We start from the raw sequence: 26,491 nt of genomic DNA, 5'->3' as shown, positions 1-26,491 counted from the left end.
CATTAAAATTACTTTTAACCTTTTTAAAAAAAACAAGGAGGTTCTCAATTCGATTGTATTTTCGTTTTTTTATATGTATGTTAACGCGATAACTCCGGCGGCATTTGTGAGCAGATTTTCATGATTATTTTTTTGTTGGACAGAGGCTCCTCAGTGTTGGTCCCGTTTAAAGTAAAAGAAAATATTCCAGCTCTAAGGGTGGCAAACTAGGGGATAAATCCGGTTTCGCACACTTTCCGGTAACCGATTTCAATAAAACTTGGCAAATAGATGTAATTCCATGAACTTTTGAGGTCGATTTTTGTAGTACCCTGTACTGAGATTATATTAAATAATATCTCTAATGTTACATAACAGGAACGAAGGCGTAATCATTTGGCAAAAAGGAACTAATTATGAGCGGTACTTGGCCAATCACGGACACTTCTATTCTATCTCTTTGGTTTTTGTTTTGTACAATTTGTTTATTTGGCTTTCATTTAAGTTTGTTGTCATGGATTGTTAACAAAATATACATTAAATATTGGTTGTGTTTCTTTAATTTCATTTACTCGTAGAAAAGTATTGTATGCAATCATTACATTAGGTCTTGAAAAAAAAGGTCTTGAAATCTATTAGTTAGATCACTCGGTTAAGTCTCGTGATCTAAACACGGTACTCGACTTTAACAACCTTTATTATAACACTATTTTGACGTTATATTTGTTTACATTTACTATTATTTATGTTTTTTTTATACTCATGGATATACATTTGCACTTTACGAGGACGAGTAGTGTTCATTGTCAATCTATGATAAGTAAGTAGGTTAATTTATTAACACACGGAATGTTACGTTGCTCTTAATTATTATTGCTTTTTTTATCTATAAGTACTTACCGTAGCCAATACAACACAATGAGCATTTAACTAGTTTCTTAGTTTGTTGAATATTCCTTGCTGTTGTTATAGATATAACACCATAAAGTGTGTTATATAAATATAGGGTGGAAAAAAAAAGGAAATATACTGTGTTCAATAATGGTTCAATACGACTAAATTATAAGTTCAGTCTCTAGAAATGTCTGCAATTAGTCTTAGATGGATTTATAAACAATGGTTGTTACAGGCTGTTATGATTTTTACTAAATGTATAAACGCTTGTAATAGCATGAGCACAAATAATTGTGTCGTTAACTTTTTCGTGTTTTTATTGTTAAAAAAAAACAAAATTCTTTCTCGAAAATTTCTAACTTTCAAAGAAATTCTCGAATTTTTCCATTTAAAAAAATGATCTCGAGGAAAATATATGTAGTAAGTAATTTACGTGCTACAAAAAAAGTGGACACAAAATATTTACTTTCGAAGATGATTTCGGCGCGGAACAAGAATTGTGTAAGTCTCATTTGCACTTGGTCTGATTTTTTATTCCTCTGTAACCTTCTACAGTGTTAGGGAATTCTACGTAGTATTAAATAATAGCGCGTGTACACATGAATAAAAAGACCTAAGGAATGACCCAATTGTTCCTGTATCAACCTAGAGTATTTGGGACAGACGAGTAATCTCCTTATTTGGCACCTGAGTGTTGAACTGAAATAATAATAATGTACCAGACATTGTCGATAGTCCCAAACTCACGGACGGTGTGGAGTCCCTAAGGCTATGGAGAGACGTTGGCTCTCTGTGTATATTTAACTGGCCCTATAAAATGAGGAGTGATAGGCGTGATAAACTTTTCGAAGTGCCACGTTTCCACCATTGCACCTGCCGCCAAAGGAGTAAAGCCCATTCCTACATAATTGATATCTGGCATTGTAAAGCCACGTGCGCATCACGTTCGTTCCTTCCTCGAACCTGCAAGATGTGGAGTGGTTTCGGTGGTCTCACGGATGTGGAAGTATTTTCTTTGCGATATGACATCGGGTTCTCCAAAAAGCGTATCGACAGGGCTCTTAAAGGCTGGCAACGCATAGGAAGCTCATCTGACGTTGCAGACGTCCATTTGGGCGTCTGTTGGGCGACGATGACTACGTTCCATCAAGTGACTCGTATGCTCGTTTGCCTCCTACTTGACATAAAAAAAGAAAATCACCCCAACTACCTGGTCTCAAACTTGGGAATTCCTTGTACAATGAGGACGTGAGCGACGCATTCACTTAGGGGCACTTCCCTGAATACCCAGGACACTCCGATAGGTAGATACTAATTTAAAAAAGTCCGTTTCCTAAACGACTTCCTCATCCAGTCCATTTCAAAAACCATTGGGTAGCGAGGTCATTATGACCTTCAAGGCAAACTACAAACTTCTACCGAGTTATTAGATTTTCGCGATTTCTTATACATAGGAAATGAAACTATTTTTCGGATCTAAATCGCATATATTTGTTTTTTCAAACAAGCCAACGTTTCGTGTCCTTTACAGGTCCCATGGTCGCGGGTGACTAATGTTAAAAATGTCATTTGAAAACAAATACTTAATACAGTCTTTGCAAATGTTACCAGTTCGTTAGGTGCCAGATAATCTCAGTCACTCATGACCATGGGGCCTATAAAGGGCCCGAAACGTTGGTTTGTTTGAAAAATTAGTTTCATTTCCTTTACAAATTTCTCGTTTTCTGAGTAAAATACCTAGGAAGAAAAGGCGTATTTTTCTCACTAGTAGTAAGGTAACATTGGAAATAATCGCCCTACCTCATGTGTACTCAGAATGAACCAATGCTTGCCAATTCGCACTTACTGGCGTAGTTTGAGTTTGTTGGTCACCTCCGTGCGGACGCACGGCAATTACCCAATTTGATCCAATCGGTTGACCATTATCACACTTTACCATTCATGGCTGATACCAATCGTCTCGTTAAAAATGTCATTTCAAAACAAAATCTTAATGCAGTCTTCACAAAGGTTACCACTTCGCTAAATGACAAACACATTAAATCAATGAATGATCAAAATTTAGACTTTCCCCGCTATCCTTTTTTTCAATCAGAGGTCACTGTTTTCAATGTATATGATTTCTGATAAAAAAAGTACGTGAAAATTTCGTGTCGTAGCTCTATGTTCAAAGAAACGCAGTTAACTCTTAATTCATCTTAATAACGTTTAAATTATGCGTAAAAAACCATACATTATAGTAATAATAAAACGTGTTTGCGATCTTACAAAATCGCTCCTATTTAACCGTGTTGGTACCGTGGTAGCCACTCTAGTTTCTAGTGATGTCAAGAGTTCACAATCCACTTTTACTTTTACATTCTGTATACGAATAAAAGTCAGAGGTTCTCAAAAGTAGCTGTGATTCGAGTAATGCAGTTTATGACATTTATTTATGTTATACTAATATATGGTAGTAATTAATATAATAAACTGTAACTGTGTGCGGTTGTAACTGGCAAAACATTCTAAGAAATGAAGTTAATAATAATATTAAATTAAAACAATTTTATGAAACAAATTGTTAAGGAAACGTTTCACGTGTGTGTCTCTCTACAAATTCTTACAGTCAACAAACAATTTCCACATATGACAACTCTTATGTTTACATTATAAGATTATGATATAAATACTGCTTTGATCTAATTTGGTGGAACTATCTGACGTACCCTTCTATTGTTTTCAATGACGTAGTTTGAGGTAGTAAATGGATTGTTGTGAATTTGAACAATAACTATTAATTTGATTTCAACAATCAAATTCGAAAAGCTATAAAACTGTACTACCGCTCATTCATGTTCCATCGCTGTAAAACAGTCGTTTGAATACGTGTGTTGAGTGTAACAAATTTCGATTTTCCTTGTGCGTTACAAAAGTCCTTAGTTCTCATAAACTGTGATTGATGAAAATATTGTATTTAAAATTGTAAGTTTTTTAATGTTTTATTTACCCCATTGCTTATTAATTTCTGTAGTTGGTCTAAGGTACTAATGTCCATTTTTAACATGTCCATATTATTATTATTTTGATCGCAGCCCTTGAGCTCTTGAGTATATTGTCCTGTAATTTCGACTGGTCGTCAGATTACTCACGTATGTGTGGCGAAGTAAATTCAGGCCTTCCTGTTGATTCTTTGTCCACAGTAGAAATTGGATCATCGAGCAGACCGCACTCTTTGTTATCGTGTTCGAAAAATTGCCAAATTCAAAGTTGTCTTATAACGTCGGTTTTTTAAATAATTGTTTGAACAATGGATTTACGACTGACGCTTTTCATTTGCATCGTAAGTGTTTTCGATATTCTTACTTCTAAATTAATAGGTTTGTTTAGTGTGTCTAAATTGTAACAAAATTTAATAATAATTAGTATATGTACCAAAATATTGGAATTTCTAAATTTAACATGCATTGTTGCCAACGTCTTTCGAAGCACCAATGTTTAAATTCTTAAATCAGTTCTGCCAGGAAAAAAACCTGATTCAATTTGTCTGACTTTTTACTGCATTGTATTTTTTGTCAAATTAATAAACTCGTCTAACCGTTCTCAGATCGGAATCATGTTCGTGTCAGTATATCCACGATCCGAAATATCGATCAATGAGAGGTCGAGGCGCGACGTCATGGAGACCATGAAAGGCGCTTGGAACGAGGTAGTGAGGACTCTTTCCGATGCAGGTGATGCTGTCGTCAATGTGTTTAAACCCACAGAAAAGAGTATCGTAGACAAAGTCTCTGATGGGGTTAAAGGTCTCACACAATAATACGAACATGAACTATCAGATAAATTTCTAACAATTAGTATTGGCTCTAAAAAGGAACTGTATTGCGGTAAATAATGCGTAGAATAAAACTGATAATAATTTATATAAGTAATATTTTATGTAACTAACTATACGTGTTTAGCTAACTATACACATTATGGTCAAATTGATTGATTTGTGACGTTTCAGTTTCTCTTCGATATGTAATTTTATACATATATTTAATGTTGCAGGGAATGTTAACTACATATATTTTTTCATTATTTTATGTTTCATGTATTTTCGAACGTGGTAGATTTTTTGGTTATGAGGCTTTTACAATTTATCATCTATCGCGTAATGTTCTGCTGTGTGTACCATTAGAGTATCAATGATTGAAAAGATCTGTTTGAATTTGCATTTACGAATTACAGTTCTCCAGTTTAAGTGTTCGCCGCACACGTATCCCAGATTCTTTCGTTTCCTTAATTTTTTTCTAATTAACGTTACATTAATGATGCTCAATACGCGTAGATTATAATAATAATAACTATAACACTTGTAACTAACTCGAAGCACAATATCATTGTTGCATTTAACAAAACGATAACTGTATCACATATTATTATGCCCAAAAGATAATAATAGGAAATCTCCTATTGTTTTGCATTTCAAATTTTGAATGACACTTGTATACTTGGAATTTACAGGGGAAAGCTAGTTTAAGTTGTAATAAATGTAAAAAAGTACATTTTTGTTTTATTTAAAAAATCTGACTTTCGTGATTGAACTACCACGTTTCTACCGCAGGTACTGTACACATGGTGTAATCGTTAAGTGTCCCCAGGCGATTATTCCGTAAATATAAGAAATATTACAAACCTTTGAACTGATATCGAAAAACGTTACCTAATGAGTAAAACAACATCAATAACTTTTTAAAAATGGGACTAGAAACCTTAAACACTCCTGTACATTTGCCGCGGCCCATGGCGATAGATGGACAATGATAAACATAATAGACAATGTTAAAAAGAGTGAACTGTTGGTGTTCAAATCAGAACTCAAGAAAGTGACTAAGTTCAAGTATCTGGGTCACTGGGTCATGGAAAATTTAACAGAGGATGTTGACCTGGAGAGGGAACGCAGGGCACTGGCGGTAAGGTATATTATGCTTTGCACGGTATTCATACGAGGTTAAATCACCCTTTTCCAAACATATTACCAGACCCTATATATGTGCAACCTGTGGAGCAATTACGCATAAAAAAGCATACAGTACCTTGTGTGTCCAGTTCAACAACGCCTTCAGGGGCCTGTTGGGACTGCCTCGACAACGTAGTGCCTCAGGGATGTTCGCGGAGGTTAGGATTGATACTTTTCAGGCAGTCGTTCGCAAGAAAATGGCATCGGCATCCCTGTTCACCAGAGTGAGAGGCAGCACCAACAGTCTTGTTAAGCAGAGAGGATGGACAGCCCAATCTTTAAGTATTGGATGTCCATCCTTGTTCATGAAAATTAACATTTTGCTTTCTACTAACATTTTTGTAAATACTACTAACACCATATTGACATGTAACTATACCTACTGTCTGAAATAAAATTCGTTCATTTCAATTAATATAAAATTCGTAGAGAAGTTTTAGTAGACCTACTTAAAGAGGAAATAATAAGTTTACCGACAACGAAACTGCTATGAATATAGTAATAAAACTGTCTTTTAATTGAATAAAAACAAGGTAATGTTTATTTTTAAGCAAGTAAAGAATGGAAATTCTTGGTGAGAAATAAAATCTTTAAACATAAAATGTTGTATTCAAAGCTATTGTTCGAAACTAAAGCCTCTTTACGAATGTCATATTAAATGTGTGGGTTAGAATTTTGGATGTCTAATTTTATTTTTAAGAAAGTTATTGATGCCATTTTACTCATTAGGTAACGTACTGCCGATATCAGTTGAAAGGTTTTTGATGTCTCTTATATTTACGGAATAATCACCTGGGCACATTTAACGATTACACCCTGTATAACAAAGTAATAAAAGAGGAACACACCACAAATTATATCATATACTTAAAACTACATAAGTACTTACATTAGAATCGCTAATACTTATAATCACCACTGCACGTTTAATAAGGTTATTTTAGTGGAGCATATGGCGGTGAGCATAGTTCTTTAAAAAATTAGAAGCCATTTCAGAATTAGGTATCATGACTTATACCTTTTTGTACATACTCATAAGATATGTAAATGAATGAATGAATAAATAAGAAAGAGTCTTCAAATTGAACTTGTACGGGGTGTTAGGTAGATACAAATATTTAGCTCATTAAGGTAATAAAAACAAAAAAATGTTAACCTCAATTTAGATCCGAATAAATACTTTCATGTAAAATGTGTATAATAATCGGGAAGACCTAAGAACTCAATATAAAACATTATATCAATCCTGATTTTAGTTTATGTACCTATAATGAACTTTGAATACATTTTTGAGTATTGATGTAGTATTTATTAAGTTATTGCGAATGTTATGCAAAGCAAATGAAGCTATTTTTCTCGGATCTTATAGCGTGTATACACATTTCTCAAATAAACCAATTACGTTTAAAATTAATGCAAACCCCATTTATTATATTATACCTATTATATTTTATTAACTAATATTATGTAATGCAAACCCTATTTTTCACTATTGTTACAAAGATAATAGTCAAATACCTTGTTTTTAATTTTCCACAGAACATTCCAATTCACGTTACATACTTCTTACAAAGTATTTTATGTGAGCGTTTCGGTTTTGAACGGTAAGAAAGCTGGCGAAATTATAGGCACATGGGACTTGAAACTTATGCCTCATGGGGACGGGCGCAGTGGCAGTGCCTCAGATCTTTGCCATTTAAAGCTCTGAGCGGTATTGGAATTGTTATGGACAGGGGTATCGTGCACCACCAGGCACACTACTCATTCGTCCCGTCTTTTGTATCACAAAAAAAATGATAGATGCACGCTTTAATTACTTGTCTCATATCTCAAACAGAATACAGACCGAACTAAAATTTTTCCCGTACTAATACGGGTCATTTTGCTTGAGTCGAGCGGAAGGGACATTGGCTTTATTTCAGAAGTAATTTTTTTACGAAAGAAATCAAAGTAAACGTGTTCTATTTAGTTTAGTTAATATAAAAAAATGGTATATGTAAAGTACCTATTGAATACAGCGGTTTTCTTGTAAAATTTCGAGCTGTTTGTGTTTTATTTTCTATCGTGAAAATGTTTAGGAATCGTGTTTTCATACCGCGTTTTACACTTTCACTGTTATGCGGAATCAACCAAAGCCATTTGAGGTAGTATAGACTCTTAATAGCAATACAGCGAAAATAAAAAAATAAAATTTCTAAATAAAAGTTTTTCATTGATTTATATGAGAAAGTAATTTCCTTGTTCCTATGAAATCCTAGTATTCCGTTTAAAATTATTAGGATGATAATAGGTCCAAACCCAACTTAACACCCTTGTGCTTACATCTAAAGGTGTGTGATCGAAAATCTTATCGTAACGTAACATTCGCGTAACGTAGCATACGTTGCGGTGTTAGCCTGGCCGGTATCATTACTCGTTTCGTACGTTCGTCGTACCGTGGTCCGTATTCGCAGTCGAAATGTTTTTTTTTTATAATTAAGCGACGGGACGAACAAGTCGTGCGCCTGACCGTAAATTACACGCCTATCCATAACAGTTGCTGTGTCACTCAGATTGGCTTGGCTTGGCACTGCGCCCGTCACCCTGCGACGTGAAGTGCCTGTAATTTCACCAGCACCCTTACCCTTAAAAACCGGAACACAGTAATGCTGACATTGCAGCTTGGCATCAGAAATAGGTAAAGTGACAGTACTACCCTGGATGAGCTCTGTCACAAGGAGCTCTACTGCTACTAAATGGTTATTTAATAAATAAATCGTAACGATGCTCCTAGCTGTACTGACCTAAAATTGAAGCGTATCGTAACACTCAAGGGGATTCGTCAAAAGACAGGACAAACGGTGGAGCGCGCGGCAATTCCGGCGCGGTCGGCTCGGCTTGCTATAGGCGCGACGCAAGCCTATGTTTTGTGTTGAATATAAGCAACCGGCAACTAGAAGTGAATATTCTATTTTCATACAAATTGCGGCAACCGGCGACAGTACCTGACTGCCGCAACCGGCGACTGTGTCCAGTTGCCGCAACCAGCGACTGTGTCGATTTCATATCAATTGTATGACAATAGAATATTCGCCTTTGTCATATTCATCACGTCAGGCTTAGATTAGAAATAAGGCCGCCAACACTAAGCCGACTGTGTAGCCGGGTAGGCGGATTCGGTCTTTACGTTGAAGAGATCCGGTCAGTCTTCGCCTTAAGTTTATTTGGTTTATTTGAATATTGTTTTTTTCACGTCGCATACTAAAGTAAATTAGAATAAATAACCGCCTCTGCACTGTATAATAATGTTTCAATCATATCTAAAAATATTTTTACTGACTCATGTCCCACCATTGTAAAGCGAACTCACAAACAAAGGAAAACCTTTAAGTTCTCGGGCAATTGTAAGCATTTTATGCTAGTCATAATATTGTACAAAAATGCGCCTTAATTATTATTGTTAAATATTGTGTGAATTACAGGTCTCGGGAAGTGGTTGTCGTTTGTCTATAACGAGACTAAAGGAGGTAAGATATTATTATTGCTAATTTATGAAAGTTTCATCGAGTCCTTAGGTTTTCGCGGTTGCTACACATAGTAAACGAAATTATATTTTCGGTCTAAATCGCGTATATTTTTTCAAACAAACTGACGTTCAACCTTTACAGGTCCCATGGTCAGGTTGACTGTAATGATTGATAGAACTTTTGTAACTATACTGAAAAACAGTGTGATTTGCATTAATATTAGATATATAATAGGTTGTTGATTTTACCCACTAGGTCTGTGATTTTACCATCTTAGTTAGTCTTGACCATGGCACCTAAGGGGTAAAGGACTAGAAACGTTGGTTTGCTTGAAAAAATGTATGTTGTCTGGTTGTCTGGTTATCATAAAGTACACAAACAAGTTTTGGCTAAAAGTTATTATGAATTAGCGATTGGAAAGAATTGTGTAAATAGTTGCGATTTTTATGAACAATCCTAAGGTCTAATTTCAAATAATCAAAATTTATTTTTAATTATTAAATTTATTATTAATAATTATTCACACCTCTTCGCTTGTTATAAGTTGTAAGATCTCTATCGTATCGTATAAATAATCATTCTAAAAATTTACAATGTTTAAAACAACCTTCATTTCTCATATGTCACCAGGTCAACAGGTTTAGACTATGCGAATGAATCTATTGGACTTTTTTAATTTTTGCGATCGTACATTCTTTATCGTTTTCTGTGATAAAAAAAATATCAGAAGATATCAGAATATCAGTTAAGATATAACAATGAGAAAAGGTTCTAAATGTTTGACAATGAAAAAAAAAGGTTTCGAAGTATTAAGTGTTCGATGTTGTGACACAGGGCACACAACCATCTTAATATAAGGACTACGTTACAGCGGCGAATAAACGAATCTGTAAATAATTTATACAACGGGTAAACATTTACAAAAAACACGTATATATAAAAATTTCATTTAATGTGACTTGGTATGAGTAAATAGCTATCCATTTCATATACACGTAAAATATCTGAATATGTTAAAAATATTTCTTTACGAGAAGCATTTATCCTTGTAACGATTTAAAAGCAATACATAACTATAAACGTAACAGCAGCGTTCCGTCGCTCTTCCATGACTGGAATCACGTGACAATGCACATTGACGTTTTAGTACAAGCATGTAATACGTAGTTTCAATATCGTTTGCCGATGTAACAAAAGACAGTTGTTCATAAACAGTACTCTCTTTATGAATGTACGATATACGGCACATTTTATTGCTAATGTTTCGAATAAAGTATGACTATCAATCATCTGTCTTTATTACATCTAAACTTCGCTATGATATTGTGAGTTGGAGTCGATTTCCAGTATACCATCTTTGTATTCCACGTCAGAACTCTCATTGTCGAGTACTTCTACAAGTTTCCCAACTGGCAGTGCCAAAGGTGGAGGACTCTCAGGGTAGTCAGGTCTTTTTCGCTCATAATCGTCTTTTTGTTTATGTTTGGTTGGTAATATGAATATCCCAGCTGCAAGTTGTTTTTTCTTCGCTTTACTCTCATGCTCTTGTGCGATTTCGAGATTTCTCTTCTTAAGGTCAGCTATATCGTATTGATGATATTCGGACTTGTGTCTCTCTCTGCAGAACATGCAGTACGCTATGAATATGACGACGAGTACTGCCTGTAAAGACAAATATCAAAATGCATTTTGAAACTCTGTAGGTAATCTGTTACTCGTTTATATAAAACGATCAACAAATTACAATTGGACAGAGGTACCTATGAAGATACGGTATAGTATTTACAAAACAGTGTATTTTTCGTACTGTTGAATACCATCTTCAATTTGTGTAGATGTATTATTAAGTAGTAAACGTACAAGTTCCTCCAATGGCAATGCTTACAAGTACACTACCTAGTCTTCGTTGATAATATAATAAAAGAAAACTCACCAAAACAATAGCGAATATGAATCCTGCAATAGGAGCGCTCATTAGGAACGTCTTATTGTAAAATACACGTAGAAAACTAAGATACAAAAACGTCGGCGATGTCGCAAACGCAGCTGGGATACAAATAGTGGTCGATCAGTCCTCTCGGCGTGGCACTCAATTAAACTCAGTTGGGCTCTTTAGCCAGTGATGTCATCGGCACGATTGGCCTGGCTTCATTGGGCACAATGCATCATTATTTCCTATTGAGATTTTCCATGTGAAATTCACAGAGTGTTTACTTACAGAACCAGATTGGACACTAAAGTGACACTGATAACATATTGTTGTCTTTATCGCTCTTATGCCACGAAGGCCAGTTTGTCTCATTTGCACGCGGTCGTTTAAATTCAGATTATAAGTTGAATAAAGGTTGCGCAATTGCAGAAAGTAGTCTGGAGTTCTTAGTAAATTGAATACTTCCTGCAACCAGCAGCACGTTTTTGTTCTTTGTAACACGTTTTGCGAATTATTAATTATATATTTATTAATTTTAGAATTATTAAGATATATATTCCAAACGTGCATACTGTTGATTTATAGACATTCCTTCGGGATCCTAAAGCTATAATAATTCCAATTAGATAATATATTAAGTAGATTTTTTTTTGACAAAATTTTCCTATATATTCGGAAAAATTGGTGTTGCAATGAAACGTCGTGTGTCGGACCTGCAATATTGCGGACATTGGATTTTTTTCACAATACCTCTCAAAAAAATGCCAATCGAGAGATCCTATTATCCTAATTAAATATTGTCATGTCACATTTTGCCATAAATCAAATAGTTAAGTAGGAAAAAAATAAAATGTGTATTTTTGTATAGGACCACAAATTTAGTGCTCCATTGTTACAAAGTACGCGTCAGAAAATGTGGAATATAAGTAGTGAATAGACACGTTTGGGCACGCGTTTAGTGTGCAAATCTATAGAAGATAGTTCTAATAATACGTCTGTAGTGATTCCAAGACAGGATCGATTAAGACTTTGTAACAATGGAGCATTAAAGGTATGGTCCCATACAAAAATACACATTTTTTTTCTACTAAACTATCATATTTATGGCAGGTTATATATATATCATATTTATGTGATACGACAATATTTAATTAGGATAATGGGATCTCTCGATGGGCATTTTTTAGACCTCTCTAATATTTATCTATCTATACTATATTTATCTCTAATTATTTATTTATAATACCTCTATCGTGAAAAAAAATCCATTGTCCGCAATATCGCAGATCCGGCCCACTGTGCGTCGTAAAGTTAAGATAAATATAGTGTACCTGCCTGTACCCCATTACGTCAATTTTTAATGTTCTTAAGTGATTTCCCCAAACCTGAAAAGGTCCTGGGACCTAAAAATATTGCCCTAAGGCAGTCCGCATTTTCTGTCTATGTTCCTCGAAGTTTAGGTAAAAAACTCTTCCTATTTCCATCCCTGGTTATTACAATATTACACACAAGAAACTAAATGTGGTGAGGATCTTATGTAATTACGCAAAACTAATTCTTAGTGAACACAGCTAGCAAAATAAATATAAACTTAAATACGACAACTAAATGTTAAAAAGTGCTACAAAGAAAAACAATAAATACAAGAGAACAATTGTCTCGGGCAATATGAAACTAAAGTTTAATAGTATTGTTTTATGAAATTTATATAGCGACATCTGCAAAGCCTTGGGACATGAATATTAAGGACAGAACAGTCTCGGTAATACCAAAGGTGTTATAACAAACTTAGGTATGTTTGAGGGAATTCTGAAATTAAATGACAACTGAGATGAAAATAAAGTGACCAGGTTGTCAGTTTATATGCGAACGTAAAACTAATTGATATGGCATTGACCAAGATGCCGATGATCTCTTATCTTGAGACACATCTCGGGATCTGTGTGACACTTAATACCGGACTTTGGAGCTGTTTATGCCTTATATTTGAGAATCGATTCCAATAGATTACGAAGACATGCAAGTTACGTTCTATTTAAGCACGTTACGTCTGGGTGCATTGCGTTCGTATTAATCAGAATTCCGGTACTTAACTGCGTAGGTTAGATTGTGTTACGTACGTGTTACTTGAACATCGTTGTAACAACACGTGGGTTTAGTTAATGTGCATTTTTGACGTAACTATGAGATTGAAGTAGTTTAGTAACTTATATTTTTATTCTGTAGATGCGACAACAACTTCATTTTGGAACGTTGTAGCAAATAAATGTGTAATTTGGTTATATCACAACAACAACTTCTCGGTATCGATCAAATTAGGACCACTAATTTATATACCCTTGATTCACTTATATTCGCCCGGCCTTAAGTCCCACGTTGTCAATAAATTCACTGATAAATCACGGGACTTCGTAATGAAGGTAACATTCGAGTGTATTATAATAGCAGGGTCACTTTATATCAAAATATTAGTGGGGCCCCTACGGATGCCGCTCGCACTTGACCCCAATGCTTAATCTCGGAGGTCGTGCGTCATCCCAATTTTGCTCATTCAAAGAGGCATGTATTCAACATTTGCAATACATTCTTTATGAATTGCACACAATTCATTGCGCATATGCGCAAATGTTTTTGAGAAATTTATTTCACTCTTATGAAACAACAATCTTTTTAAGAAAAGCACGAAAAGAACATAAACGCATATTATACAACATAATATCTATGTACGTTCGTCTCTAATAATTGATGTTTGATTTTCTCCTACTTTTAATTTATTTTTCGTAGGTTACATTACAATAAAAATAAACTTCAGGAACCTGTTAACCAACACAGTCTTGTTGTTGGCTCGAGTGTAGGTCCCACGTAAGTTGATTTATGTTGGTACATTTTCGTTACAAATTAAAAAAAAACATTATAACGAGAAAATTAGCTTCATAATAATGAATTCTAAAAGCTTTTTGATTTGCAAACAAATCAAGTAGAAACGAAATTTACTCTTTTATTAAAGTTACGGGAACGTTCCATATGGACAAAATCAATCGTGTTAAAGTAAACTTATTGAACGTACTTAATTCATAAAAAATGAGAGAAAGAAAAAAAACAAGATAATAATATCACCGAATAAATTTTTTTAACGCACACACTCATAGCCCCGCACTAGGGAAAACTCACGAAAGAAATAAATGTAGGCCATACAAATATTTATCCCGGCCCGGCAGACAGACCAGGGACCTGACCGAGACGTGGCAGACCAGAACATGCTGGTCTGCCACGCAGAGCATGGGCAACACAGCGGCAGCCACGTTAAGGCAATAGCCGCTGGTTCGAATCCAGTCGGGAAAAGTCGAAGGAATTTTCCTTAGTGTTTGTTCGCTTGTTGTATAACAAGATGAAAAGAATCACTTTTGAATAGTTCACTTACAGTTCTTTCGAATTGGTTTATAGTGGCTTATAATGTGAGGTATCTAGAATTAAAGTAGGCCTGATAGATTAAATTAAAAAAGTCGTGGTAACCTAATAGTTTGACGTACCGCCTCTCAGGTAAAGTGTCGTGGGTTCCAATCTGGGTTTGCACATCTAAGTGTTATGGAATTTATGTGCAAAATTTTATTCGAAATTTACCATGAAGTTTTCGATGAAGGAAAATATCGTGATGAAACCTGCACACATCTGCAGAAAGTTCCTAATCAGCAGTGCAGTCATCTACAATCCAAGCTCTTTCATTGTGAGAGGAGGCCTGTTTCCAGCAGTGGGACTACATAGGCTAGCTATTATTACATATTCTATTGGTAGATTAAAAAATCATCACTAAGGTTAAGTTGTAATTGGTTAATTAATAGGTAGAAGTAAAATCAACAAATTCAGATAGCTTATAAGTTTATTTCATTTTGTTAATATTTACCGTGTATGGTTATTAAAGCTACATTGTACAGTTGTCTTAAATTGGTTGTTTATTTAGACTAAAATTGATCTTTGGTCTGGATGAAGAACGCTGTTGTCATGGTTTTCGTACTATACTTAGAATTATGAAAACACCCATCACCGAGGCGAATAATTTGGTCCATTCACTACGTTCACTGAAAAAAAGTATTATTCATTAAAATTTGAAATAGAAAGCTAGTAAAAAAATTATATTATTTATTTTCTCTCAACATCAACAAGGTAATGGCTGATGCCTGATGTGCAAAAGTGGTGTAACACATATGCAATTCTTTTTCTACAATTTTCCTCTATCATACTAAATATTTAAAAAAATGGTATTTAAATATTTTTATATATGCATTTTTATACAACAACATCCAAATATAAAATAATTATGTTCGATAGCCTCAATTAGGTATGTAGTGAAATGTCCATTGTCCATTTGTTCATTGTTCCTAAATTGGGCATAAAAATAACTGTATTACAGGTCGCCAGGTCCCCATTCCGCGAAATGCATTAGAATTAGGTTAAATTAAATTAAATTTAAACTCAATTATAAACTAACGTGACTCAGGCATATTGACTAAACTCACGTGTTTAAGTCGTCTCGTCCAAATTCAAGTATCGTCGAGTCACCGCCACGGAAGATCTTAATTTATATTAAGATCTTCCGTGGCGGTGACTCGAAGCTGTAAATGGCAATGTTGCATCACTGTCATATTGCACGTCTTTTTCTATGCATTATACATTTTCTTTTTCTGACATGGTTTGTTCTATAGTTATAAATTATCTATTTGCCAAGTTTTGTTGTGACCGAACTGATTCTCTAATTTGCCACCGTTAGAGGTGTAATATTTTCTTCAAATTCTCCGAAGAGAACTTTCTAAATTTTTGATGTCAGATACAAAGAATTAAATGTATGAATGAACTGCCTGTGCACTACTACTTGTTTTCCTTTTTACGTTTTTTTTAATTCAACAGGACATAAGTCAAAGGTACGATCACATTACAGAGGTCAGCGTACTCGTGTCAATAAAATTGGTAAAAAAATAGTTTTTACAAAAATGTAAAATAGTAAAAAAGATATCTGTTTTAATTACCTGGGTCCGCTCCTCCATCCACTACGTGAACTGTAATCGTTAAATAATGCAGGTATGTAAATTGTGTACATAGCACTATAGATGTAAGGGTAATACAATTAAATATGAGCGACTTCTTGAAAAATATAATTTGTTAGATCTACACTCCAAACGTCAACTGTTGGAGTGCATGACTTTGTATGACTTATGCAATAACAGATATGATTGTTCTGATATTATTAACAGTATATCGTACAAAGTCCCAAACAAAGCCCACATGCGTTCATCACGGACTCATCACCTGTTTGCTACTCACAAATGTCGTACCAATGCTGGCAAGCGATCACCATTATACAGGCATTTAATTAACGTACAAAAAAAATTAATAATTATCAATAAATTAAAAAATCACTTAACAAATTAAATTCCTTAACCAGTGGGCAATTACTTATAAGCACTTTTCGTTGAAAGATCAAATTCTACTTACTTCAAAAGAAACACGATATATGTTGTATATATATCACAATTAGTTATATTGGTGTATGTGTGTACAAATACGGGATGTTTTCTCTAGTGGATGCATTGGCTTGGACGAATTCTCTACATTATATATATAAAAAAATATATACATATATTGTCGTAAATGCTCTCATCGATCGATGTGTCTATTGGAGGGACACCTGTATATGCATACCTCCATAATTATACTACTATAATGTGCCCCTGATTTAATGTTGGCATTATTTGTGACTAGTGACACCAGTAAATTAGGAGCTCATTAGCATTTACTAAAATCGGAAAACTGTTTAAGTAATCTGTGGTTAACGTTGTTGGTTACGCATTAAGTCACTATTTGTTACTTATAACTATGTTCGATTTGTAATGTGTAACTGTTTGTTGACCCCAATAAATAAAACAAAAAAAAAAACCACAAAACTAAAAGATACAAAAATAAAAAGGAAGGAATTTAGAAGTCGAGTCACCGCCGCCGAAGCTCTTAATAAAAGACCAATATTAAAAATACTTCAATTTGGATAGATGAACGCAAAATCCTGACGCTAATGGTAATGTTGCATTACTGCCATATTGCAGGTTTTTTTTCTATGCGTTATACATTTTCCTTTTCTGACGCGATTTGTTCTTCTAAAGTTATAAATTAAATACACTTCTGGACACATAAATTGAGCCACCTCGCATTTTAATTCTTAAAGGTCCAAAAAAATGTTCTCATCGAGGAAACACTTTTTCTCGGCTTTACAAATTCAAATTTTCAACAACGACTTATGGAAATGACGTTTAGTATAGTTTACTTTCAAAATAGCAAGCTCAGGTCATATAATACTGAAAATGCGAAATGGTTCCCAATTATGTGTTCGTGAGAATATCTGTACAATAATGACAGTGTTTTCTATTCGTTTCAAATGGACTGGTTCAAAACAAATTCGACTTAAATACGTGAGTTATCTGTTATTTTAGTTAACAAGCAAGTAAATAGCACTGAAATAAATATAAAAAGTTTCAAAATCATAAGTTTTGTGCTCTTGTTGTTATTTGTTTAGTAAATTTTAGGTAAAAAAAAAATTAAGGACATTTTAACATACAAAACATCGAATAAAACTTATTTAGTGGTACTTATAAGTATTTGTCAAAAAATATGTTTCAAGTTGATTAAAATATTTGGATACGGAATAAATAAATACATATCTACTTGATGTAATATATAATGGTTGCCTACCTGGGTCAGATGCACCATCCGCTACATTAACTGCAATAAAAAAAAATAAGAATCTGAATTTGAAATAGGTGATACATATATTATAGGTATTTACGTAATTATATTACAAGAATCCTACTTAGGTCCGAAGTTTTATTGTAAAAAAACTAATATTGAAAATTTGTGGAATTGCATCTAATTTGCCAAGTTATTGTGACGACTGCACTGCACTTCGTTTTCGTTTTTATGGTTTTTAAGTCAACAGGATATAAATCAAAGGTACAATCACATTATAGAGATCAATAAAGCCAACATTTTTTTTTCTTATAAAATTCGATCAAATTGTAAAATAATAAAAAAAACATTGAGTAAAATCTGTTTTCATTACCTGGGTCCGCTCCACCATCCACTACGTGAACTGTAATCAGTAAATAATGCAGATATGTAAATTGTGCACAAACAAAACAAAAAATTGTGCAAAAACAACGTTGTACTCTCAAAATTTTTGAACTACAAACAAATTAAATGGAAGTGAACTTTACTTTTTTGTAATAATGTTACACCAATATTTTCGTATGAACAAAATCAAACGTGACGATTCCTATTGAACGCAAATTTCCCTCGCGATCGCCCGATTGTTTTTAATTTTGGCTGACACACTGTGTGTCTAGATTGGCAAAATTAATGTGGTCATTCTTAATATAGTGTTTTTTACCTAATTTACTTGGCAATTTTTATTATATTATTAACATTCGAGTATAGTATCATGAAGTATAGGGTGCTGGCGAAATTACCGGCACAAGATTTGTCAACTTGTGTCTTAGGGTAACGATTGCAATGCAGTGTCAGATTTTTGCGATTTAAAGCTCAGAGCAGCACTGCAATAGTTATGGATAGGGGTGTCGCTTACACCAGGCGCACGACTTGTTCGTCCCGTCATTTGGTAACAACCATAAAAAGAAATATTATTTGGTACTTCAATTCATAAAATGTAATATTTATGAAAATAAAAATTGCCACGGAAATCAGGCAGAGAAACCCGATAATGACGCAGGGCTATCTTTAATGTACACATGCAGTGTTGCTGACAACCATACTAATTTACAGTTTATACATAGGGCGACATTAGAGAATCGTTGTACCGTAAATAGTGATTGGTACACGACCACGTTGTTTGCCGGAAGCTGTTGACAAACTCCGTATAAATAACCGTAAACGCCGTATCATCTTGCACCACGATAATGCCAGTTCTCACACGGCCAGACAGACAAATGAATTTTTGAAAGTGAACAACGTTGACCTTATGAGCCATCCCGCGTACAGTCCCGATCTGGCACCTTGTGACGTTTATTTATTTCCAAAAATTAAGAACCAGTCACATGGTCAACGATTTTCGTCACCTGAAGAGGCTGTCGAAGAGTATGAAAAATATGTTTCAGTGATTGTCACGGAGGAGTGCCATAAATGTTTTAAAAATTGGTTCATTCGTATGAAAAAGTGCATTAACGCTAACGGAGAATATTTTGCGAAACAACCAATTCATTTCTGGCCATTTATAGTATTTTTTTCTTATTCAGTCCGGAAACTTATAGTGCACCCCACGTACATCGTTTTGCAGCGTGGTAAACTGGTAACGATGGTGTGTTTTTTGCCATGTCTCAGGTAGGTTATATATTATTATGAATTATCACAGGTATTGGAATCGTAATTAGTATCAATTATTATTGTCACTACTTTGACACTATGCGTAACAATACACTCACGAATGGTTATGTTATTTGCGTATAATGTACTTACCAGTTTGCTGTCCATCGGGGGTGCTATGAGCCACATTTACTGAAAACAACACATGATAATTGAAAATTTTTAAATTTGCAAATAGATTGCTTTATCAGAACAACTTATTAAATGATTTGAATTTAATTACAGTTTGTATGTAAAGTGAAATAAAGCTATCGACACATTGCGCTCGTTAAAATTATAACAAAGTGGTTTTATATTGGAGTAACGGCAATTCCAAACGTCCTTGATCATTTTTTTAGTTGTTTTCTGAGAAGAAAAGATTGAAATTAAATCTATGATATTTTATCTTATTTACAAGTCTTCGAACGAAACCTTCGTTACACGTGTCCCATGCTCATATATAAGTATATATATAAAAATAACGACAAAGTGTCGAAAACTTCACATACAAAAAAGATATACCTTGTGCACTTGTGACAGCGACGATGGCCACTAAAACCAAAAGGATCTGTAATAACCAGAAAAAAAGATAAAATATTACAATTCGCCTGATATTATTAATTTAGCAATTATAACAATTAACATTTTTGCTTCATGATAATTCTTCCGATTAGACTCGCCTATATTTATTTATTTTTTCTTGAGAGTTTATAATTTACAACTTTTGCAAATGTTAATGGTAGCAATTCCCCGTTCAAATTGAATACTAGATAATATTTAGTATCTTTGTAAACAAATATTTTACATACCGTGAATTTAGACATGTTCAAATCACTGGTAGAGTCAATTGAATCAACGGGCTATTAAGATGGCATTGTCTTTTATACGTAGACATATCAATATTGACTTTAATAGATAACCTTCGACCGTTAGCTTAAGTTGATTACGTGGAATTCTTACATATAACTTTATTTTACGAAAAAGAAACCCAAAGATATGTTACTTTTAACTAGATTCTGAAGTCATAATTCTCATGATAATCACCTATCTTAAATGTACCTTGATAATTAATTATGTTAGTATTTATAAAAACTACAAAATGCTACCTCTAGCAATGTAGTGTTTATATCCAAAACTTATCTAAACGTGTCAAATCTCAATAATGAATGTCACAAATGAAATTGATTTGTGAACCGATTTTGATGATTCTTCTTCTGTTGGTAACAGGGTTCCTCAGTAGTGGTCCCATTAAAATTTGAAGAAAATATGGGGAATGTTTTCTTCAAATTTTAATGGGATATATTTTCTTCAAATTTTAATGGGTCTCTAAGGGTGGCAAACTAGGCAATGAATCTGGTTTCGCGCACTTCGGTAATCGATTTCAATACAACTTGGCAAATAGATGTAATTGCACGAAATTTTGAGGACGGATTTTTAGTACTCTGCATTGAGATTATTATATATATATATATATATATCCGATATATATATATATATGTATATGTATATAGCGGATAACTATCGTGATACTTTTCAAAGACAATAAATATGTTGATAATTTCAAATTCTGCTTCAAACTTAAGTCATTATTGAGAATTGAGTGGTAATGTAATTATGTAAATCATTATTGTGTTTTGAGTAGTCATAACTATTTATTTAAATATATTAGCTAGGTACCAACTACGTTGTGGTACTTGATCTTATTTTTTATTTACTTTGATTTGTGTTTGACGTCATGACTTTAGCCTTGTGATATAGGTAGTGACTATACTTAGAATCGTCGTAAGTTTTGTTTATCGTTCAAGTTATTCTATCTAGCATTGTATGTAGCAGCATCAGAATAAATAAAATTACCTTATCACTATTCAAATATAAAAATAACGAAAATAGTTATAGTTTTGAACTTATCATTATTTATACACCAAGTAATATTCCTGAACGTAAGTAACGAATATGTATCACTAGGGAGCAAAACAGTATATTCACGGAAAACGAGGTCGCTATATTGAGCGAAGGGTTGTGGAGTAAAATAATTTGGGATTTTTCCAGTACTGTCTTGACCGTGGACTTCAACAAAACGTCGATAAGATGGAACAAAAATTACTGCCCTAATAACGTAAACAAATATAAAACGTTTTTAAGAACAACCGTTTGTTGGCTAGCCGTTTTGTTCTCGATTCGAAAAATCGTATATAAAGTCGGGTTATTTTGTCAAATATTAATTAATCCTTTCACGGGAAGTATTTAAATAGTACCGGACACAAACATGTTAGTACTTTTCTTGCCGTAGTGCTTATGTCGATTCAATATAAAACGTTTAATGTATGTAAATCAGTATGTCAGTGCGTTATTTCTCTATAGAAAAGTCGAAGGCGGCAACTACACTGAAAGCACTTGGAAATTGCGCTGTAAAGTCTGTAGTTGGTTTTTTGAAATCCATATAACGAAACGGGATACCCCGTACTATCCTATTGTGACATTTAATTTTACGGTAAACGCTGTTACTGTCCGTGGAAGTGGTCCGTGGTTAAGTTAAAACATAAAAAGCGATATTAATTTTCTAGAAAGTTCAATTTCTCTGGATATGTTGAGTAAAAACAATTATTTTTGTTACTTAAAATCTATCGTCATATCTTTGAAATTACAACTCAGAAGATGTTTGTAAATAATGAAAGATATTTATTTCCTTATTTACTTATAAAACGTCTATTACGAGCAAGTGTAAGCGATGCAATGAATGAATAATTACTTGTGTTTACTATCGCCAACCACGACTTTTAATGTTAGAAAACTTTAGTACATACAAAAAGTTTATTTCATAAGAAATGTAATACAAGAAAAAGAAAATGCCAACAGACAATAGACACGTGCCAAATGGATATATTTAATAAAAATGGAAATAAATTAATTTTTACTCCGCGAACCCAGTGAAGGTCAAAACGTGCAAAATAGTTGCACTTGTGTTGAATATTTTTTTCATGCAGTTAATTTTCCCACCCTCCGTCCGCATAAAATTTATTGCTCGACACTCGCAATCAACAACCCCTGAGGATGCCTCGTGGAGAGGCGAAACATGTATGGGGTACCTATATTTTTGGTGGCGGTTTGTGACTGTAGTTGCGCTTGTGTTATTTATTTTATTAATTTTTAGGCGGAGGGAGGGTGAACACGCACAAATACTTACGTTTGTGTGAAAACGATAATTATAAAAATACAGTTGTAATTCCAAAATACCCAAGAATATTACAGATATTGTTTAACACAAATGTACATTTGAGTGAAAAGAATAATATTTATGATAAAGTTAAAATTGGAAAATAGCAAACTACACATGGCATAAATTTATACAAAACCTCGGGACTGTTTGTCAAATAACAAGCAGGACCACTCAAGTCTAATAATTAGATTTATTATTAATGTCAGTTTACAAATTCATGGTAACCACGGAATTTATATGGTCTGTGATGGTAACTGTATGTAAATGACATAATGTACAAATTCTAACAAATAATTGTGACAAATTTTATATTTGTAGGTATGACCATGGTATGACCCCGGAGGTCCATTGAGGGAAGTATTTGTATTCTTGACTGAATTCATCAAAGTACAACTATAGCGAATTTTATAGAATATTTCCTTTTTTTAAATGGAAAATGGTATCACGTGATTGTACTCTTCTGGTTTACATCATTCAGTTCTTCGTAAACAAATATTGTTTATTTTCCTCTAAAATCAGACAAAGCGAGGTTAATTGTACAAAGCCAAAGGTCAGGGAATATCATGTATCTATTCATATCGCATTTTCAACAAAGTTCGTATAGTTTTTTCCACGTTTATATAGTTTTTAAAATTACAAACATTACTTAAATAAGTAAGTTGAATGGTTTATAACCGACCATTTTTAGTATAGCTTACTTTGCGCCCTACTTTCTGCGGCCGTTTGTTTACCTTTTTTTTTCACGCACTCATAGCCCCGCACTAGGGAAACCCTGTATCGCGAGTGCCATGGACACACACATAGCCAACCACAAATTACATCCAAACTCACGAGAGAAATAAATGTAGGCCATACAAATATTTCTCCCGGCACGGGACTCGAACCCGGGACCTCTTGCGTGGCAGTCTAGCATGGTAACCATTCGACCACGGAGGTAGTTAAACCTTACACATAAGTAGGCAAATAATTCTGTGTTTAATGAAAATTCTAAGTGAATTTTGACATTTAGCGACTTAACAACAACGTAAGAGATACAGCTTCATCTAGCTTGTATCCTTGCCAATGAACCTTTTCATACTTAACTTGTCAATCTATTTAAACAATTTGAAGTCAATTCTATAGCCTAGTATTGGCCCCTACCACAGACCACATAAATTTCCTCCGTGGCCCCTACATAGGTAAAAACTAATCTGACTCCGGAGCAATTCCTGGTTTCAACTTACTAATTTAGGTAGTGTTTTTTTAACTAAACCTAGGAGCAAACATGTTGAGTATTTATATTTTAAAACAGATATTATGTATCTATTGTTTTACATTATAGTTTTTGCCTACAACTTATGTTCAATCAGAATGTATTACAATTATTAGTCTTCGGTGGTAGACTCTATTTTTTGTTGTTGCCAGATTTCGTTTGATGATATCGATATTTCAGTTTCAGCACTATGCGTGTTGATTGATGAGAAGGTCTCGAATTTGAATCCCAGTATCTTACAAAATTAGCCCTGGGTATGGTAGGTTTTGGTGGTACGCAACGTAAAGCTGGCTTCCCACGGCCCGGGGTTTCAGGGACCGGCTATGTAGGGGTCTGTGGTGCGAGCACGTCCGTAAAAATCGGCGCCGCGCGAGCTTACCGCGCCGTGTGAATATACAGATTTAAATACCAAAGTCGCATGCATATATCAGTATTAATTTTATTAACATTTGTTACAGAGGACCCTGAACTAGTGAAAGAGCAATCAAGATCGTTCATTTGCAACATATTTGGAAAGTCACATTACAAATGTGCTTCGCCGCCACCGCCACCTTACCAGATAGTTAATTAACTGTGTTTAATTATACTTGATGTAACATTGTAAATATTAATGTACAATTATCTATTTGTAGAAATATGATGAATGTAATACATACATATTTTCTTGCATTTGTATTTGTTTTTATACAATTCATTGTTAAAATCGCAAGAACCTAAGAAGTCGATATATAAATTTGTACCTATCTAATATTTGAAGAAAACAGACAACACAACTATCGTCTAGTTAACATATACGGTTCTATTTAATCGAGTTCCTAGTTGAGACTACAGAACTAGAGAACATGTCGAAATTCAATCTTAGAGCAAGAAGAGGACATATGATACAGTGGACGGTGTTGACCCCGGTTAGTTCAACAACTAACCTGGGTCAACACCGTCCTTTGTATCGCATCTTCGTACTTGTGGAAGTAGGTAGCGACAGCGTTTTTGTTCCGGTGACGGAGAAATACATCATACACTTGAGTACATTAAGCGCGGTTATAACGTGAATAACTTTCAATAAAAACTTCAAATCAAATGCTTTTAGGGATTTTTGCAACTTCTTAAGAGAGAGAACAATGACTATTTTCATATGAGCTGTTTACACTTACGATTATTCTATGTAAAATGATAGAGCAAAGGTTTATAAATACGATCATTTTTGTCTGTAGTTTTGCAGTAGTCTGGGATCCAGACAGAAGTGGAACAGTATTCTAAAATACTACGTTACGATATTGTTGGTTCATTACACATTTTCGTTTGTCTTGACACAAAACCGTTAGCCTTGAAGTTTAATACCAAAATATTAGTCGTAGCGTTCATTCCGACACCCAAGTCTAGAAAGTTGGTAACCTCCGTAAGGGTAACGGCCAATAAAATAAATGATAACTAAAAACATTCCGTACCAGGCAAATTTCATGTGGTACCTATTTTTTGTATTGAGGATCAAATTCAGAACACCATCGATTCACCTTGAAATAACTGGGTTATAGAGCTTCAGGTCGTCAGCGCACACATTGAATTTGGAAAGTAGAAAGAGAGCAATATGATAATAAAGTAGAGGTCCTAGATGAGAGCCCTGGGACATACTGGTTGTTGTGGCCCCAACGCCAGTTTAGACGTAAGCCGCTAACAATAGCTAACTGAGATCTATTGCGTAAGTAGTCTAACGCCATATTAGGAGTTACCTGTGAATACCCTCTTGTACAGAAGAATATCATAGTTCACGAGGTTAAACACCTTTTTAAAGTCAGTGTATATAGAATGCACCTCCCCACCCCCATTCCAAACATACGCTACACGATTTGACTCTTGTCTCATGAGGCAGAAACCCGTGCTGGTAGGTGTTAATGCTTGACTAGAGGTATTTTGTTTGTATAGGCGTTACTAAGATTTTGTCATTCGTGCATAAAATTGAGAACATGTTTGAAAAATTGTTTATAGCAATTTTATAAGGAATGTCAAAACCAGGTCCAAGATTCTATTACCATTATTGCGTACACATTGAAAAAAAAAAAACTATTGTAAGGACTCGTTTGCGCGCAGCCACTCCACAAACAATCATACACTCACTACGCATGCGCACCGCGGCGTGCGCCAGCGACAGATCTCCGCCTACGTTCAGTTCGCGCGTCCGCGACCCAGCGTTTGTACGTGTTGTATAGAGTTACGCCCGCCGCGCTCCGACCGCGCGGCTTTTGATGTTAACATACTATAATATGTAGGCCTCACGAATAAACTAAGTGTGTATTCTATTGTCGGTGTTTAATTGTGATTCGTAATATTCCCAACA

General features: G+C 34.3%; 2 protein-coding genes across 2 annotated transcripts; one reads left to right on the top strand and one right to left on the bottom strand.

The window, feature by feature from the left end:
- The first annotated feature begins 3,786 nt into the window (after window positions 1-3,786).
- LOC113230877 lies at window positions 3,787-24,730 on the top strand. Its single transcript, XM_026464981.1, has 5 exons — window positions 3,787-3,837; window positions 4,056-4,195; window positions 4,460-4,586; window positions 9,319-9,363; window positions 24,618-24,730. Exons 2-5 carry the CDS (start codon window positions 4,163-4,165, stop codon window positions 24,728-24,730), a joined length of 318 nt encoding a protein of 105 aa, XP_026320766.1. The 5' UTR covers window positions 3,787-3,837; window positions 4,056-4,162.
- LOC113231044 lies at window positions 10,298-11,542 on the bottom strand. The gene is made up of 2 exons (XM_026465204.1): window positions 11,297-11,542; window positions 10,298-11,025 (listed from the first exon to the last, which is right to left on the bottom strand). The coding sequence occupies exons 1-2, from the start codon at window positions 11,336-11,338 to the stop codon at window positions 10,669-10,671; spliced, it is 399 nt and encodes a 132-aa protein (XP_026320989.1). The 5' UTR covers window positions 11,339-11,542; the 3' UTR covers window positions 10,298-10,668.
- Window positions 24,731-26,491: the final 1,761 nt, after the last annotated feature.

This window comes from Hyposmocoma kahamanoa, unplaced genomic scaffold, assembly GCF_003589595.1.
Source record: "Hyposmocoma kahamanoa isolate Upper Pololo Valley unplaced genomic scaffold, ASM358959v1 64, whole genome shotgun sequence".
Classification (NCBI taxonomy): Eukaryota; Metazoa; Arthropoda; class Insecta; order Lepidoptera; family Cosmopterigidae; genus Hyposmocoma; species Hyposmocoma kahamanoa.
The sequence above is the reverse complement of the archived record's forward strand: the minus strand, read 5'-3'. Positions and strand labels throughout refer to the sequence as shown.

Coding starts and splice junctions, on each gene's coding strand:
- LOC113230877 (XM_026464981.1), top strand. CDS start 4,163: ATGGATTTACGACTGACGCTTTTCATTTGCATC. Junction 4,196..4,459: donor TGACGCTTTTCATTTGCATC/GTAAGTGTTTTC, acceptor AACCGTTCTCAG/ATCGGAATCATGTTCGTGTC. Junction 4,587..9,318: donor GAGGACTCTTTCCGATGCAG/GTGATGCTGTCG, acceptor TGTGAATTACAG/GTCTCGGGAAGTGGTTGTCG.
- LOC113231044 (XM_026465204.1), bottom strand. CDS start 11,338: ATGAGCGCTCCTATTGCAGGATTCATATTCGCTATTGTTTTG. Junction 11,026..11,296: donor TCATATTCGCTATTGTTTTG/GTGAGTTTTCTT, acceptor TTGTCTTTACAG/GCAGTACTCGTCGTCATATT.